The following is a 17,726-nucleotide window of genomic DNA, read 5'->3' as shown; positions in this document are numbered from 1 at the left end:
TTATTCACAACAACCTCTTGTGATCCTTCAGATTTTCTCTGGTATTGGCTGTAACTTCTCTGTCTTCATTTCTGATTTTACTTATTTGGGTCTGCTTTTTCCTTTGATGAATCTGGCTAAAGCTTTATCAGTTTTGTTTATCTCTTCAAAGAATCTGCTCTTAGTTTTGTTGATCTTTTCTACTTCTACAATTTAATTCCATATAGAATTAATTCTATATTTCATTTATTGCTCTTCTGATCTTTATTATTTCTTTACTTCCATTAACTTCAGGTTTCATTTGTTCTTCTTTTTCTAACTCCTCTAGGTGTAAAGTTGGGTTGTTTATTTGAGTAAATACTAGGATAAAATATTATTACCATAAACTGTTTTATTCTGTCAATCAAATAAAATAATTTGCATAGAGGGCTCTCGTTTTCCCTGTGGTCATGTATGGATGTGAGAGTTGGACTGTGAGGAAGGCTGAGCACTGAAGAATTGATGCTTTTGAACTGTGGTGTTGGAGAAGACTCTTGAGAGTCCCTTGGACTGCAAGGAGATCCAACCAGTCCATTCTGAAAGAGATCAGCCCTGGGATTTCTTTGGAAGGAATGATGCTAAAGCTGAAACTCCAGTACTTTGGCCACCTCATGCGAAGAGTTGACTCACTGCAAAAGACTCTGATGCTGGGAGGGATTGGGGGCAGGAGGAGAAGGGGACAACCCAGGATGAGATGGCTGGATGGCATCACTGATTCGATGGACGTGAGTCTGAGTGAACTCTGGGAGTTGGTGATGGACAGAGAGGCCTGGTGTGCTGCGATTCATGGGGTCGCAAAGAGTCGGACACGACTGAGCGACTGAACTGAACTGAACTGAATCTATTCTTTATGGTTAAAAAAAAATCCAAACCTTGAGATTCAAACAGACTGCTTTGAGGGAAGCTATTCCACACATCTTTATATTAACAGTTTGCTGTTAGAATATTCCAACATGGCCTCAGACAAGGAGGGACATCAAAGGCCTGTGCTGAACCTCTCTGGAATCTGTTGATGCACACATGTTTTTTTCTTGCTTTTTCTCTGAATCCTCTGTAAAAAAAATCTTAGTCATGAGTACAGTCTGCTACTGAGTCTTATAAAGTGAAAGTGAAAGTCGCTCAGTCGTGTCCCTTTGTGACCCTAATTCTCCAGGCCAGAATACTGGAGTGGGTAGCCTTTCCCTTCTCCAGGGGATCTTCCCAACCCAGGGATCAAACCCAGGGCTCCTGCATTGCAGGTGGATCCTTCACTAACTGAGCTATCAGGAAAGCCTGAGTCTTATAAATCCTTCTCACAAATCACGGAATGAAACAATGGTGAAACTGTTCAGCCATATCTGACATTGTTTTTCACATTTTTGAGACCTACCCTCTCAAATACATAAACAGCTATGGTTACCACTTGGCCTCAGTGAGAAGGGAACTTGGAGATTTTCAGGACATTACTTTGATTTTTGAGGCTCAGGGAGCCATTCTTCTATATGAATATAAGTGAGGTGTTTGTATCAGTCAAGATAAATGAGGTAGTGCTGCAGTAACAAACAGCACCAAACATTTCAGCAGCTTAAGATAACAATGGTTTATTTCTCACTCCAGGACATGGCCACTGAGAGTTGAATAGGAGCTCTGCTCTGTATTACCCTCCTTCTAAGACCCAGGATAATGGAATTGCTACTGTTTGGAACAGCATACATTGCAGTAGCCAGTGAAAAAGAGTGCTCTGAAGGGTCTCACTCCAACATTAAATGCTCTGGTTTGGAGGTTGCACACATCATTTCCATTCAAACTCACTGGTTAGAACTAGGCAAACAGTCCTACTCATTTTGAAGGGAATCAAGAACATAATCCTACCTACCATGTTCCTAGACAGCAAAGGAGAATCCAAATATTTAGTTTACGGTCTTAATGACAAGCACAAATCTTCATTAGCTGGGGAAGGCCTAGTTGGGCAGATTTGAAGTATTGCACTGACCACCTTCAAGAAACAACACACTTCTATCAGAAAGAGGGATGCAAAATGGCAAATTCTCGATAGGTAGGGTGGATATGGTAGCAAGCCAGAGGGCACATTTCAAAATCTCCCTGGGGCGTGTTTGAAATGGTGATGTTTGAAAATGGCTTCAGGAAAAAGAGCACAACACAGCCCTTGAGAATCATAAGTTCTAGAACATGTCACCGACTGGTCTTACTGATCCAAAAAACCGAAGAGGAGAAGGGAGGTAAAGAATAAGAAGAGGCAGAGAAAATGAAAAAGGTGTTAAATGCTAAAGACCCCAATAGCCTGTCCATGAAATTCTTACTTGAAAAATAAACAATCTTTCTCTTGTTGTTTAGTTGCTAAGTCATGTCTAACTCTTTTACGATCCCATGGACTGTAGCCCACCAAACTCCTCTGTCCGTGGGATTTCCCCGGCAAGAATACTGGGTGGGTTGCCATCTCCTTCCCCAGGGGATCTTCCCAGCTCACGGATTGAACTCGTGTCTCCTGCACTGGCAGGTGGATGCTTTATCACTGAGCTACCAAGGAAGCCACAGTCTTTCTCTTATTGTTCATTAAATACAATATGCCAGCATTGTGTTAGAGGCAGGAATACTAGAATTTTCTAAAATGATCATCTTCTAACGAACACAATTTAGGGACTTGAAATCCAGTAGGGGAACAGAGAGGCAAACCGTTTTAATCCATTTTATAACTGTTCAAATGAATGTGCAAGTTCAGGCAAGGATTGTGGGGCCAACAGTGTACTGGTTTTCCAAAAGCCACTCACAGTTCCCCTTCTCCCTTAACGTTCTTTACTATAGACGCTGAAGACTGAAAATTCCTGATTCTCTAAGCCTCCTGGCAGCTCAGGCCATACTACTCAGTGTGGGCCAATAGCATGGAAGTAGCAGTTGCTAGGTAGGACTTGGGGGAAAGTCTTTTAAAGGGCCAGGACAGCTAGTATGATCACTTCAGTCTGTCTAATCTCATTCGATTTAGGGGCTAGAATAATCACTTCGTCTTTATGCAGAAGATATCTGGGGCTGGAGGAGAAAGGCTAAGGGCAGAACGATAAGTTATGGCAGTGATTTAGATTAGAGGTAATGGAATAAACCTCTGCATATTCATGATAAGTACCTCCTATATGTCAAGAACTATGACATTCTGGGGCTATAGAGACAAATAAGATACAGTTCAGTATAAGAGTGCCTCTCACCATGTCAATCACATCCCCAGGGCAGGAATGAGGGATTTTCTGGCCCCTGCTCCAAGATCATGCACCACAAGCAGGGATGGGGCCCAGAGAAATTAAAGCCAGCCCCATTCTGCAGCAATTCAAAGGGACACCAGGACTACAATGGAAAGAAAGCGACTTAACAGGCGATGCTCTTTTTATGTACATATCTCACCCAAACTAGCCCTGATGTTCCCCCAAATCCAGTCTAGCTATTTTAAATCACAGCATGTGGCAAATTAGAAGAGGAAACAGCACAGTTGTAGGAGAAGCCTGGACTCAAAACAGTCCCACTTGACTGGTGGAAATGGTCTAGAATTATAGAGTGACAATTACACAACCTGGTGAATATAGTACAAAACATGACTGTCCACTTTAAACAGGTGAATTTTATGGCATGTGAATTATCTCTCAATAAAAGTAATTAATTAGTTAATTATTCGGATGGGAGAGTAAACAATCCCACCACTTAGCCCTAAGCAAACTTGGGCTTGTTAGTTAACAGGTCTGTTTCCTCAACTGCGAAACAGAATAGTATTGCCTCTTTTATAGTGAGAAAAGAAGAGTAGACTGTTCTGAATATTAAATGTGATCACATAGGTTAAGCATCTAACACAGTGCCTTGCAGGTAGTAGAAGCAAAATATCTTCTAGTTTCTTTCTTCCTAAGTGCCAATAAAAATTTTAAAACAATCATTTTCGCAGCAGCCGCAAGACGTGACATAAGCTCTAGGCAACCTCCCTTCAGACAGTCTTATCTCAGGCAGACAAGAGCAGGGATCAAACTGGAAGACAGGAACACGAACCAAAGCTCTGCTCACTGCAGAAAGACTGCAGATTTACTCTGCAGCTCTGCAGTGCAGAAATAACAGGAGCGATTCACGCAATGGAAAAACAGCTACACAGACAGAGCCGTGGTAAAGAAAGTCAATCAGGCACAGACATTTCTGCTTATAATTCTAGTTTAGAATCCAAACAGAATCGTTTCCTAAATAGCCATCTCCACCCCAACACCTGGTCAAGTTTGTGTGGCCACAACACCCAGCCTTGATGTTTAGAGGTGACCCAGGTCCCACTCTTGCTATGGTTCCTCAAAACCAGACTGAACCCCAAACAAATCTTACATAACCAGAATCATCGGGCACAGTACCACGCTGGAATTTAAGTCTCCACTGAGCTTCTCCTTTGTGACTCTTAGAAAATCAACCGGCTACTTATCAAGGGAAGATCCCCCGGAGAAAGAAATGGCAACCCACTCCAGTATTCTTGCCTGGGAAATCCCATGGACAGAGGAGACTGGCGGGCTACAGTTCACGGGGTGGCAAAGAGTCGGACACGACTTAGCGACTAAACAATAGCTCATCGAGTACCTGCTGTGCACCCAGCCTTGTGAAAGACAGATACTGTTGTGAGGGAGAAAAAGAAGGATAAGCCATGATCCCTGCTTTCGAGGAGCCAGCTAACCTCTTAGTTTGAGAGCAACACTTCACAGTAAACATATAAAAGGCATCGTGCCTTGCACAGAGCAGTGGTTCAGTTGTTATTTGTTCACTGGGTCAATGAATCAATAGATGGCACAATAATAAAACAATTGTGTAAGTATGGGGCTCACTCTAAGAACCACAAGATGGGTTGGAGTACTTGGAAAAGGCTTGTGCCAGAAGCTGCTAGTTGCCTACTCAATATCAATTCTTCCATTTTTCCTTGCAACAGAGACCCTATTTTATTTGAGGTGGCCATATGCCCAGATAAAATACTACATTTCCCAGCCTCCCTTGTAGCTAGAGATGGTTAGTGAAATCTAAACCTGTTGAGAGAAGCTTCTAGGAAAGTGCCTTAAAAGGCAGACCAACAGCTGCTACTCATTCTTATGTCCTTTCTCCCTTTCTTCTAATTCATGCCTGAAACAAGAATGTGATGGATGGATGTCCAGTAGCTATTTTGGACCATGAGGAAACTTGAAACAGAAAAGCAAAAAGAAACATAGATTCCTGACAATTATAGGCTCGCCATTCTCTCCCTGGACTGTCTGTCTCTAGAATTCCTTTTTATGAGAGATAAATAAACCTCTATCTTGCTTTTTGGGGCTTTTGTTGAATGCAGCAAACCCATATCTTAACTAATACAAGTTTCCACAGAAAAGGCCAGGCCTTAAAGGAAGGACTCACAACTGGGGAAGAGAAGGAGGGAGGGCATCTCAAATGCCAGGAAAGCGTTGGAAAAGACACTGACAAGAATGAGCACGGGCTGAAGCCAAGAGGGTAGAGAACAGGAAGTAAGGAGGAGACAAAGGACGGATTTGCAGTGGAGACAGGGCGTGACTGGGGAAGGGTTAGGGACCACAGATTTGCTCCCTCTGAAGGAGCAAAACATCACTGGACCTGGAGCAAGGTAAGAAAGGAGAGAAAGAAGCAGATGAAGAGGCTTGGGGAATTTTGTTCCATGAAGAAATATAAGTGTGAGCTGTGGCCTGGGTCAGCCGACTGAAAATTCCTGGACTTAAGACAGTACCAGTAACACCATCTAAGGTTTATTAAACACTTATGTGCCCTGTTGTGTGCTTACGGGCTCTACACACATTATCTGACTGTAGCTTCATGACAAGAGTATCATATAGTCTCATCATTATCACCCCCATTTGGCAGACAAGGAATTGGGGCTTAGAGAGAGTCAGTAACTTGTCCAAGGGAAGCCATACAACCCCGCAAGCTAGGCAACATCCAGCCCATTCTTCAGATGTGGAAAGTGTTTGTACCATTCTTTCAAAGCCAGGAAAAGGTATGACGATCCTGACTTCAAAACACAAAGATCCAGAGACTTCCCTGGTGGTCCAGTGGTTAAGACTCTGAGCACCTAGTGCAGGGGCCCTGGGTTCGATCCCTGAGAGGGATACTAGATCCCACATGCTGCAACTAAAAGATCTTGCATGCTACAATTAAGAACCAACTCAGCCAAATAAATTAATTAAAAACAACAACACACACACATACACAAAGATCCAGAGTTAAATACAGAGCCAACTGCTTTGTGAACAGACTCTTCATCAGAAGAAAAACAGATCAGAGGAATGGAAAAGTTTTCAGGCTTGAGGGCTCTTACTACTTGTAGAGGAGGAAGACATCGTTAACAAGCTCACCCACATCTGCCTGGTTGGCTGGTGTTCATGAAGTGTAGACAGTGCTAAGATGGTGGAACATGCATTAGAAAACCAAGCAAACAGTGATGCCGTCCATGTCACTTCGGTTACAAATGAACTGTAGCCAGCTACCAGCTCCTGTATCTGTAACAGTTTTTTTAATATCTCTCCACAACAGGGAATAGGGGGGGAAATTACTTTATCACATCCAAGGCTGAAAATTTTGAGTTAAGACATTCAGACACAGCCACTGAACACAAGAATTCTTCCTGAAGCAAAAATCTCAGTCACTAACGGGAAGAGAGAAAATAACCCATCAGGTTACAAATAAACTAGGTAACGTGAGTACCTAGTAGGAAATATATTTCCCATGAAGGTTAAGAATAACAAGTCCCTCTTGGTAGCCTGGCAGAATGTGATGCCAGGGCCTCCCAAGTAGAGAAATCTGGAAATCTACAGCAGGCCCAGGAAAGCCTTACATATTGGAAGCTAGAAAGTGTCAGCTTTGTAAGACTGACCCAAGTTCCATGCTGTCTCCACCACAAGCTGTTTGAGGTTGGGTAAATGTCTTCACCTCTCCCAGCCTCCGCATATCATCTACAGAGTGGGAAGAATAACTTCCACCCACTGCTGCTGCTACTGCTGCTAAGTCACTTCAGTTGTGTCCCACTCTGTGCGACCCCATAGACGGCAGCCCACCAGGCTCTCCCGTCCCTGGGATTCTCCAGGCAAGAACACTAGAGTGGGTTGCCATTTCCTTCTCCAATGCATGAAAGTAGAAAGTGAAAGTGAAGTTGCTCAGTTGTGTCCGACCCTCAGTGACCCCATGGACTGCAGCCTTCCAGGCTCCTCCGTCCATGGGATTTTCCAGGCAAGAGTACTGGAGTGGGGTGCCATTGCCTTCTCCGTTCCACCCACTAAATGAGGTTAAATGAGAGTCTGCTGCGCCTGTTACTATGATTTTGACAGGACTCACATCTTAAGCGTTCTTGGCTTAAAATTCCAAAAAAGAAAAGACCATCGGCTACAATGGAAAGAGCCCCGATCTGGCTCCTAGACCCTGCTTGAGGGTCATGACCGTGTGACCCTGAGGTTATTACTTTTAGGGTTCGAGGATCCTCATCTGCCTGGGGAGGCACAGGAAGACTCTCAGACCAAATCTAAGATCCTTTCTTATTTGAGGCCCTTGCATGTCACTGAGGTTCTAAATGACAGTCCTTACTTAGTCACTCATTTCAGGATAATCCCATGGACAGAGGAGCCTGGTAGGCTACAGTCCATGGGGTCGCAAAGAGCTGGACGTGACTGAGCGACTTCACACACACTTCACACCTGCTGAAAAGTTGTTCTTTTATCTAAAAAGAAGAAGCAAAAAAGTTTCTACCCTAGAAGCAAAAAGGCCAACAAGAACCTTGAGGGTAGGTCACCGATTTTTGCAGTCTTGACCCTTAACACAGACCTGGTACAAAGCAAAACCCAGATAAATCCTTGTCGAGTGGAATGGATGAGTGAATGAACAAAGGATTTTTGAGGGCCAGCAAAAATAAGACTGTTTGTCCTCCACTAAACCAAGTTTAATGCAAGCAAAAAAAAAAAAGGCTACCAATTTAAAATCTTAATGATATTTACTTTGTCATCTGAACGACAATCAGAATACCAGATGAATGGTGCTGCCAGTCAAAAGGATGCCTGATATGGGCTTTTGCTGGGAGAGGGCACTTTGGTCCACGTGCGGCAGAGGGGACACCATAGTCTACAGAAGGGACACATAAACTTTGAAGAAGGACATGTCACCCAGGGCGACAGATAGCAGGGGTGATACAGAAGCATGCCAACATGAAAGTGAAAAATATCAGAGCCTCCACACGTGGCTGGGCAGTTGTTGGCAGCCCAAGAGCTCCCAGCTGAGGCGGGGAGACCTAAAATCCAGCAGGCAGACTGCTCACCTGTGAGGCCAAGTCCATAAGGAGTCCCATGGGCAAGCGGCAGCCCTCACAGTTAACCTCAGCAGATGAACTGGGATCTGTTGGGGACTTCAGTGACAAAACAATAATAATGAGCACACATATATACACACATACGCATTTAAAGGTCAGTGTGTGAATAAAGTCAACTCTTCAAGTATTTTACTGTATGTCATTTTCATAACTACCCTGAGATGTAAGTGCTGTCATTGGAGGCAGTATAGCTTGGTGTTTAAAGGCACAGACGTGCAAGTCAGACTGCGTGCATTCAAATCCTAAGTGCCACTTAGGGTAACCTTGTGGGTTACCAGGGTACCCAAGCTGGGTAACCTTGGGCAGATTTATTTAAGCCCTCTGAGCCTCATGCTTCTCATACATAAAATGGAAACAGTAATAGGGCCTGTCTTATGAAACTGGTGTGTGGTATACATGAGTTAACATGTGTAAAATGCTTAGAACAGGAAAGGGCACAAAGGAAGCCCTCAGGAAGCGTTAGCTATTCTTGTTATTTCTGTTAATAGAGACTGAGATGTAGAAAGGCCAGCAGCTCATTCACGGCCTCACACCTGCTGCGGGGCTGAGCCTGGGCACACACATGGATCTATCTTCACAGCACATGTGACCCAACACGGCTGATTCTAGCTCTGCAGCCCCCACCCCCACCCCATTCGCATCACCACTTTCATTCATGCCGTCGGCCTCAGTACCAACAGGGCAATAAGATGCTAACTGGAAGATACTAAAAGAACTGGGATTCTAGGGATTTCCCTGATGGTCCAGGGGGTAAGAATCCACTTTGCCATGCACTGCAACTAAGACCTGTGGCAGCCAAATAAATAAACACTTTTAAAAAATAAAGAGAGAAGAACTGGAATTCTAACTCAAACCCTGATTTGTCTATTATGTGTAGAACAAACTCAAATGTGTCTTGGTATGGGGGTCTGCCCCTCAGCTAAGAGAAAACGACCCTTTTCTAAGGAGGAAGGCACGTCTTCTGCCTTTGGGCCTTTTTATGTGAGGTCTCATGTGCTCTCCCTCCTTGAAACTCTGAGAGGAAGGCAAAGCCTGAATTGTGCAATAAAACCCGATGGGGTGAGGCTCTCTGAATAGTGACAATGGGCATGATTCCTGGTGGAGAGGGAGGAGCTTAAGGGCCAATCCAGCCAGAGAGCCTCATAAGCCAAGATCACCACCCTGCCCTGGATCCTGCCCTGTTTCTGGAAGGTTCTAGAAAGAGTCAGAGCCTGGCTAGGAAAAAAAAAAAAAACACAAAAACACAAACCACCTGTGATCCAGAATGATCTGAGAGTGGAAAGCTCTGAAGCACTGACTCAAAGAAAATGACCCAGAGCTGTAGTTAGTTGTAGTTTGTTAACACTATGGGTACTTATTATTGCCAAGCCCTGTTCAAAGCCCTCTAGAAATGATATCCCATTTATTCTTCATATCAACGGTATGATGTCATCTGTGTTTATTAGTCCCATTTAACTGAAGAGAAAACCAAACACAGAAAATTCAAACAACTTCTCCCAAAGTCATACAAGCAGTCTAGCTTCAGAGCCCATGGTCTTTATCAGCATTTTCAAATCTTTAGACCCAGCCCTTAGCATGAAATACATTCTACATCAGCACCCAGTATACATTCACAAGTATACAGAACCAAACAAAGTTTTAAGGCAGACTACTACTCACCATTACTGTGCGCAATGCACTCTGATTTTCCATTCTATTCCATTCCATTAAAAAAAAAACTATCACTTAACAAATATTTATGGAGCACCTAGTATGTGCTAGACACTCTTAGGCTTTGGGGCTATGTCAGTGGATTAAAGATAAAAATCCTTGCCCTTTGGAGCTTGCATTTTACACGAGAGAGAGAATGAATAAGATCCACGTGCAAAATTGTAGCCTCTGAGGTGGTAATTTGGCAAGAGCTATGGAGAGAAGTGAAGCAGGGAAGGCCAAGGGCAGGCAGCCAGAGAAGGCCTATGACGCTTTCTCTCCCCATCACGCTGATTCCAGTGGGCTGGCTGTCACCCACAGCTGGAAAAGCCTGTCCTCTAACCTCTCCACTCCAGCACCCTCTGTATGTCTGAAGGCTCTTCTGCCTAGACTCTGTGCACGTGTGTGTACCTGTTATAGGTGTGCATGGATGTGCTGCATGCCTGTATGAATATGCATGTCCACCTCTATTCGCCTCCTCACTGAGGGGGTTTGGGAGACAGGAGGCAGGGGCCCCACACGCAGCTTTCCAAGGGCTCCCTACACAAGCCTGCCCTGCAGAAGGGTCCTGGAATGGAGCCTGAAAACCAGCCCAGGCACCATAGGCCAATGCCACGAGTGCCAGACATGTGCCCTGGCTGGAGTCCTCAGTTCAGAGGAAGGGAAATTTTTTTTTTTTATCATTGGTCCACCCAGAGAGACCATCTCTTGTAAATTGTTAGGGCAGAGGGAATTAGTTCCCAATCTGAATCAAGGTGGTCTATGTGCTAGAGTGCCCTTAAGGACAGAGGAGAGCACAGAAATCAAACCACTTCCTGGGGGAAAAGCAGTTCATCAGGCACACCTGGCAGAGTGACTGATGTGGGTCCGGGGCGAGATGGGATTGCAGCCAGCTCTAAAGCGGCCCGGGGCCCCTTGGGTAGTCTCTATGGAGGGCATTGGGAACTTGGCACTAGAATGAAATCTTCAGACTCTAAGTTAAAGGGGGCACATAAAAATGTTACTAGCATGGGCAGCAAAAGCATTGCCTATGGGAGAAGCAGCCAATCTCTGCTAATGAATAAGCGTAATTGATCACAACGGATGACTTGATGGCCCTTCCAAATGTGCTTTTAGCAAAGTGGACAGTTTTTCATTCAAATGCAAGCTCACCCAGATAAGATCTAATAATGGAGATTTTGGAAGAATCCCAGCATCAGTGATTTCCTTTTTTTTTAATCCTTCACTGAACAGGGAAAACATCTTAAGTTCCTGGCTTGACCCAACCAGAGGACAGTTTATGCTTTCCCTATGGCTGAGGAGACTCTGACAGTCCCTGGGGCAACAGAGGGTTGGTCACAGGACAGCCCACATTCCTATCTGTCTTTTCCTCTTGGGCCCCTTTATCATTCCTGACCTGTGGGGAGCTGGGTGGCCAGAAGACTGCATTCAATTCAATGCAATCATCCATTTATTCAATAAATAGGTATTGAGCAAAAGACCCTGATGCTGGGAGGGATTGGGGGCAGGAGGAGAAGGGGACGACAGAGGATGAGATGGCTGGATGGCATCACCGACTCAATGGACATGAGTTTGGGTAAACTCTGGGAGTTCGTGATGGACAAGGAGGCCTGGTGTGCGGTGATTCATGGAGTCGCAAAGAGACAGGAGCCACTGAACTGAACTGATATGCAAGGCACCATGATGACCACTGAAAGGGGATTCCACCACAAGATGGCTAAGCCCAGGTCCTGTCCTCAGAAAGGAGGGCAGATATGAAGAGAAACAAGAAAATGACAAGAGGCCCCAGGGGAGGTCCCAGCTGGCTCCAACAAGCACTTAATCTTTCTGAGCTTAGGTTTCCTCCTTTATCAAATGAAGGCCCGGCTGTAGGCATGATGATCTCTGGCCATTCAGCCAGCTCAAAAACTCTATGATTCTAAGCCCTCCCCTTCCCACTCAGGCTCCTAGGAAGCTCACAGACCAGACGCTGCCTTCTAGGAAGAGGACGTCAGCAAAGGAAGGGGGTGGTGAGGGTAATGGACCTCTCCCACCGTGAGAGCTTCCTTCATTTTGGCCAGAACACAAGCTATAGGCTGGAGAAGATGCGAGAGCCGTTCAGAATATTAAGTGGAAGTTTGAGACTTCCATATCGAGGAATCTGGGGAAATGGGAACCGCTGGAGTCTGTGCAGGGAAGGATATCCTCAGTTGTGGCGCCGGGGTACCTAGCCGACCTGCGAGGATGAGTTGGACGTGGGGGTGGCGGTGATGCTGCGATGAAGTAGAAAGGCTGAGGTCCCAAGCGATAGATTCCTCCCACGGTGTGGTCGAGGGCTTAATCTTTTCATCCCCTGTCATCGTCGTAATGTTTATTTTCTTAAACTCGCCCAACCGAAATCCACTTTGCACCATCTTTTTTTTTTTTTTTAAGTTCTACAAGTGCCTTCAAGGTAAACACATAAATCTTATCTCCCTTCTGCTCAGGCGCCTGAGGCCAAACAGGACCATCTGGGTGTGCCAGGAAGGGGTGGGGGATTCAAGATACAGGATACAAGAGGCGAGGATGCACACAGCGGTGCGCCTACCTGCAAAGGAGCCGTCCTCGTGGTCGGAGCTGTTGCGGCTGCAGTCACTGCCCCTCTCGGGCGAGCTGTGGCTGGGCGAGTCCCGCTCGGGCAGCCCTAGGAACCTCTTGCGCCGCCACTGGGGGAGGTGCTCGCGAGCCCGACGCCGGGGGGGCTCCTCTGCCGCTGGGGGCGAGCCCCGCCCGTCCTTGGCCTCTGCCTCCAGTTGCTCCAGGTCCCGACTCCCGCGCACCTGCCGCCGGCCCCCGAGGATCAGGTGCATCCAGCGATGGGAACCGTATGCCCGCGCCGGCTTTTCGGCCTCATCGCAGGTCCCTGGCCGGCAAGGGGCCACAAGCAACTGGCTGAGGGCGAATTTCTCGTTCAGATCCACCATCTCGAAATCGTGGTCACTGCTGTCGCCCCCATCGTCCGCGCCCGAGGCGGCGTCCGCCTCGCCCTCCTCCGAGCCCCGCCCCGCGCGGAGCCCGGCGGACCGCTCTTCTCTCCCGGCGCTGGGAGCCGTGCCATGGTGGCCGCGGGGCGCGCAGTCCTCCCGGGGCCTGAAGAGGAGGCGAGGCTGCAGGAGCTGCTGGTGGATGGCGGCGGTCAGGCTGCGCACCGCGCCCCCGGCCCCCGCCGCCCCGGGCCACGTGGGAAGGTCCAGGCACGCGTAGGGCGGACTCTCGGTCTTGGCGGCCACCGCCGGGTCGGGGAGCGAGGGGCTCCGGGGGTCTCCATCACCGCCGCCCGCTGCGCCCTCCTCCTGGCGCTGCGGCCGCGGCGGCGGCTCCCGCTCCGGTCGGGCCGGCGCCGGCTCCTCCGCGGAGGCCCCCCCGCAGTCGCCGAGTCCGCCCTCCCGGCGCCCGCAGCCGAAGTCCCGCTTCTCCAGGGCCGCCTGCAGGTAGACGGCTTTGAACTTCTCCTCGACCAGCACCTGTTGCAGCCACTTCAGTTTGAGTTTGCTGCGCTCCAGCTCGCGTTCCATGTCCAGCACCGAGTCCAGCTGCATAACGGGCACCTCCTCCCCAGGGAACTCGGCCCGCCAGTGGCGCTCAAAGTCCTGGGGGTCCCACATGCCGGGCGCCCCTTCGGGCCTCCGGGGCCCAGCGCCTCCGCGCGCAGCGGGTTGGGGTCGCGCCCGGCTCTCTCCGCGCTGACGCAGTCGCCTGCTCTTCACTTCTGCTCCAGATAGAAAATAAGGGAAAAAATAATGATAAAGTTTTTTTCCCCTTCCGCCCTCGAGCCTTTTTCTTCTTCTGGGTTTCGCCTCCCTGACGTCAGCTGCCACCGGCGGCGGCGGAGGCGGGGGCCCCGGGGCCCTGGGTCCGCCCCCGGGGGCAGGACGAGAGGAGCCCGCGGTCTGCGGCCCGGGCTCCGTGCCCGGCGGCCCCCGGGCTCCGACGTCTGGAGAGCCGCGGCGGGGGCGGAGCCTCGCGGGCGCCTCTGGGCGGCGGGGGCAGCTGGGAGGCTGCGAGAGCGCCGGGCGGAGCGGGCCTGCGGAGCTGCCCACCCTGAAGGCGGCCTCCGTGGGCCCGACTCGCACCTTCCCGGCCAGTCCCGCTGCGCAGCTCCCGCCGCCGCCGGCGCAGACCGCACAGGCTCTCCGCTCCTGAGCGCAGGGCCGCGCGGCCGAGGAGGCGAGCGGCGGGGAGGGAGCGCGCGGGGGCGCCCTGGGCCGCAGCCAACCTCCGCAGGCCCTCCGCAGTCTCGCCTGTCTGGGTCAGGGCGGCGCCTGGGACCGAGAAGGAAAAGGTGCGGGAAAGGCTATGTGGCCATGCGGCGAGGGCAGGTGTCCAAGGGAGCCGTCGGCGAACCGGCCGGGTTGTCCCCCCCCCGCCCCCCGGAATTTATTGAGGGCGTTGAGCTTCAGACGATAAAGAATACGCCTCCAATGAGGGAGACTTGGGTTCGATCCCTGAGTTGGGAAGATCCCCTGGAGAGGTCATGGCAACCCACTCCAGCATTCTTGCCTAGAGAATCCCCATGGACAGAGGAGCTTGGTGGGCTACAGTCCATGGGGTCGCAAGGAGTCGGACACGACTGAGCGACTAAGCACACACACACACAATTAACATGTCCAAAATCACAGAGCTCCTTAATCCAAAACTGGGGATGAGACTGTGTGTGTGTTTGAGATCCATTAAAGCTTTCTGTCCACTGTTCACTAGAGCTTTTCAGGGGAGACACGGGCAAGGATGACAGCTCCAAGTGGCTCTGCTTAGAGGCCCCTGTGGCTTCAAAGCTGAGGATACGCCCGTGTGACTCCTTGTGACTCAATCAAACCAGGGCTGGCAGGGGCTTAGACGCTGACCTGGGCGTCTAAGAGGACCCTCCACTTTGCTTCCTCTTTGTGGCCTCAACAATTCCTCTGAAGAGAAAAAGAAAGGAGCTGGGGACCGGGGGCTGGACGGACACTGGGTTTGGGGCGGAGGGAGGGCTTCCGCCTCACCACCTCTTCACACCTGGCTGCACCCCTTCTCAGGGTCCTTGGTGAGGTCCCACTGTCTGCGGAGAGAGGGCCTGATCAACTGTCCCATACTCTCTGCAAGGGAGGACCTTGTTGGTGACTCACATTTTCTTCATTTTAAGGATGAGGAATTTGATCCTGTAGGAGGCTTAAGTGACTTGGCAGCTAGGAATTCTTCCTGGCCACAGTGCCCTTTGGCGACTGGAGTTAAACTCAGTGACCCCTCCTCTCCAAGTTCTCGCCACTGGCTGCTCATATAAACCATCTGAACAGACCATCCTTCTCCCACCTTTCAATCCCTTTCAGGCTGTCCCTTAAGGCTGGTTAATGGAAAGGTATCAGAAAGATATTTCTTAACCACAAATGGGGCTTCCCTGGTGGGTCAGCAATAAAGAATCCGCCTGCAAAGCAGGAGACCAGGGTTCGATCCCTGGATGGGGAAGAGCCCCTGGAGGAGGGCATGGCAATCTAGTCCAATATTCTTGCTTGGAGAATCCCATGGACAGATTAGCCTGGTGGGCTATAGTCCGTGGGGTCACAAGAGTTGGACCTGACCAAAGCAAACGAGCAGGCATGCAACCACAAACGAGATAGTATCACTCTTCTGTTCAAACCCTTCCCCACCCCCACTCCGTGGCTCCTCACACCTCCAGGATGGATGCAGTCCAGACTCCTCTCCCACAAAGGAGATCTTCCCAGTTTTGGTCTCTACCCACCTCTCTGCCTTCCTTGTAGGCTTTAGCTTTATCAACTCTATGCTGTCCCCAAAGACATCTTGTTCTTTTTTTTTTTTTAATTTATTTACTTTATTTTTGGCTGTGTGAGGTCTTAGTTGCAACACGTGGGATCTTCACTTGCAGCACATGGACTTCTATTTGTGGCACTCGGGCTTAGTTGCCCCACTGTTGCTCTTAGGGTTCCAAATAGGGATCGAACCTGGGGGCCCCTGCATTGGAAGGCACTGGACCACCAGGGAAGTGCCAAAGACATCGTGTTCTTAAATGTACCGTTTTCCTCTTCCTTAGAATTCCTGTCCCTCCACACAGGCACAACTACCTGCTGCCTGGGGGACGCCAACTCTCCTTTAAGATACGGCTCTATCTCTGAGAAACCTTTTCTGGTCCCTCTCCCTCCTCTTTGTGTCACACACTTCATCTTATACAAGTCTTTATCTTTTTGCCCTTGCTCCACTTTATGGCAATTATCAGTGACATCTTTGTTTCCCTTTCTTTCACAGCTGCTCTCAAGGTCAGGGATTGTGTCTTTTCCACGTGTGTATTCTTGCTGCTTCTTGCAGAGCGTGATTGAGAGATAGCTGATAATTGTTGAATGAAATGAATGAATGAATGAACAGGCAGATGACTGGATTCTCACCTTGCAATTCCTACTCCAATTGTGAATCACTCCAGGCTGGGAGTTAATGTGCTTCCCACTGAGACTTCTCAACTCTGGCATTTCCTTCCTGGACAAAGTCTGTGCTTACTCAGGTTTCCAACATCCCTTCTTCCTTTTTCTTTCTTTCTTCTTTTTTTAAATTTGGTGTGTCACTGGTATGACTCATTACTATTTGTCTTTGTGACCGATTGTCATGGGGAAATGGATATGTTTTCAAATACATGAGTTGAGTGTCCAGCTCCTGTGATTTCTCAGTGCTTCACCTAGTCCCTCAAGCTGCTGCTTTTTCTCCCACCTTTGTTTCATGCTTTGAAGACACTGTCCCTACCTTCTTGAGGCCACCACTATCTTTGTCCACTGGGAGGGACTGAAGCACTGGACACAGCCAGCCAGTGCAGGGGTTTTCCATCAAGCAGAGTTCACAAGTATCTTGGCCTCTGTTAAGATGATGGCATCCAATCCAATCACTTCATGGCAAATAGATGGGGAAAAAATGGAAACAGTGACAGACTTCATTTTCTTGAGCTCCAAAATTACTGCCACCGGTGACTGTAGCTATGAAATTTAAAAAGATGCTTGTTCCTTGGAAGGAAAGCTGTAACAAATCTAGACAGCGTATTAAAAAGCAGAGACATCGCTTTGCCAACAAAGGTCCGTCTAGTCAAAGCTATGGTTTTTCCAGTAGCCATGTATGGATGTGAGAGTTGGACCATAAAGAAGGCTGAGTGCTGAAGAACTGATGCTTTTGAACTGTGGTGCTGGTGAAGACTCTTGAGAGTCCCCTGGACTGCAAGGAGATCTAACCAGTCCATCCTAAAGGAAATCAGCCCTGAATATTCATTGGAAGGACTGACGCTGAAGCTGAAGCTCCAATAATTTGGCCACCTGATGCCAAGAGCCGACTCACTGGAAAAGACCCTGATGCTGGGAAAGATTAAGGGCAAGAGGAGAAGGGGGCAACAGAGGATGAGATGGTTGGATGGCATTGCTGACTTACTAAACATGAGTTTGAGCAAACTCTGGGAGATGGTGAAGGATAGATAAGCCTGGTGTGCTGCAGTCCATGGGGTCGCAAAGAGTCAGACATGAGTGAGCAACTGTACAACAACAAGATTTCAGAACGGTGGAATTTGCCTGGCAGTTCAGTAGTTAAGACCCTGAGCTTTCACTGCAGGGGGTATGGATTCCATCCCTGGTCTAAGATCCTGCATGCTGCATGATGCAGAAAAAAAAAAAGCTTTCAGAATGGGGGAGAAATGCAA

At 48.6% G+C, this 17,726-nt stretch overlaps 1 protein-coding gene across 1 annotated transcript in view; it reads right to left on the bottom strand.

Moving 5' to 3' along the window:
- The window catches only part of ABR (active BCR-related), a 188,535-nt gene extending 174,707 nt beyond the window's left edge, over window positions 1-13,828 (bottom strand). The window contains exon 1 of the mRNA XM_018064362.1: window positions 12,621-13,828. Within this exon, the coding sequence (XP_017919851.1) occupies window positions 12,621-13,677 (1,057 nt within the window). The 5' untranslated portion in view covers window positions 13,678-13,828. The remainder of the gene's footprint in view (window positions 1-12,620) is intronic.

The sequence above is a fragment of the Capra hircus genome, chromosome 19 (genome assembly GCF_001704415.2).
Source record: "Capra hircus breed San Clemente chromosome 19, ASM170441v1, whole genome shotgun sequence".
NCBI lineage: Eukaryota > Metazoa > Chordata > Mammalia > Artiodactyla > Bovidae > Capra > Capra hircus.
Note: the sequence above shows the minus strand (reverse complement) of the source record. Positions and strands in the feature narration are given on the sequence as shown.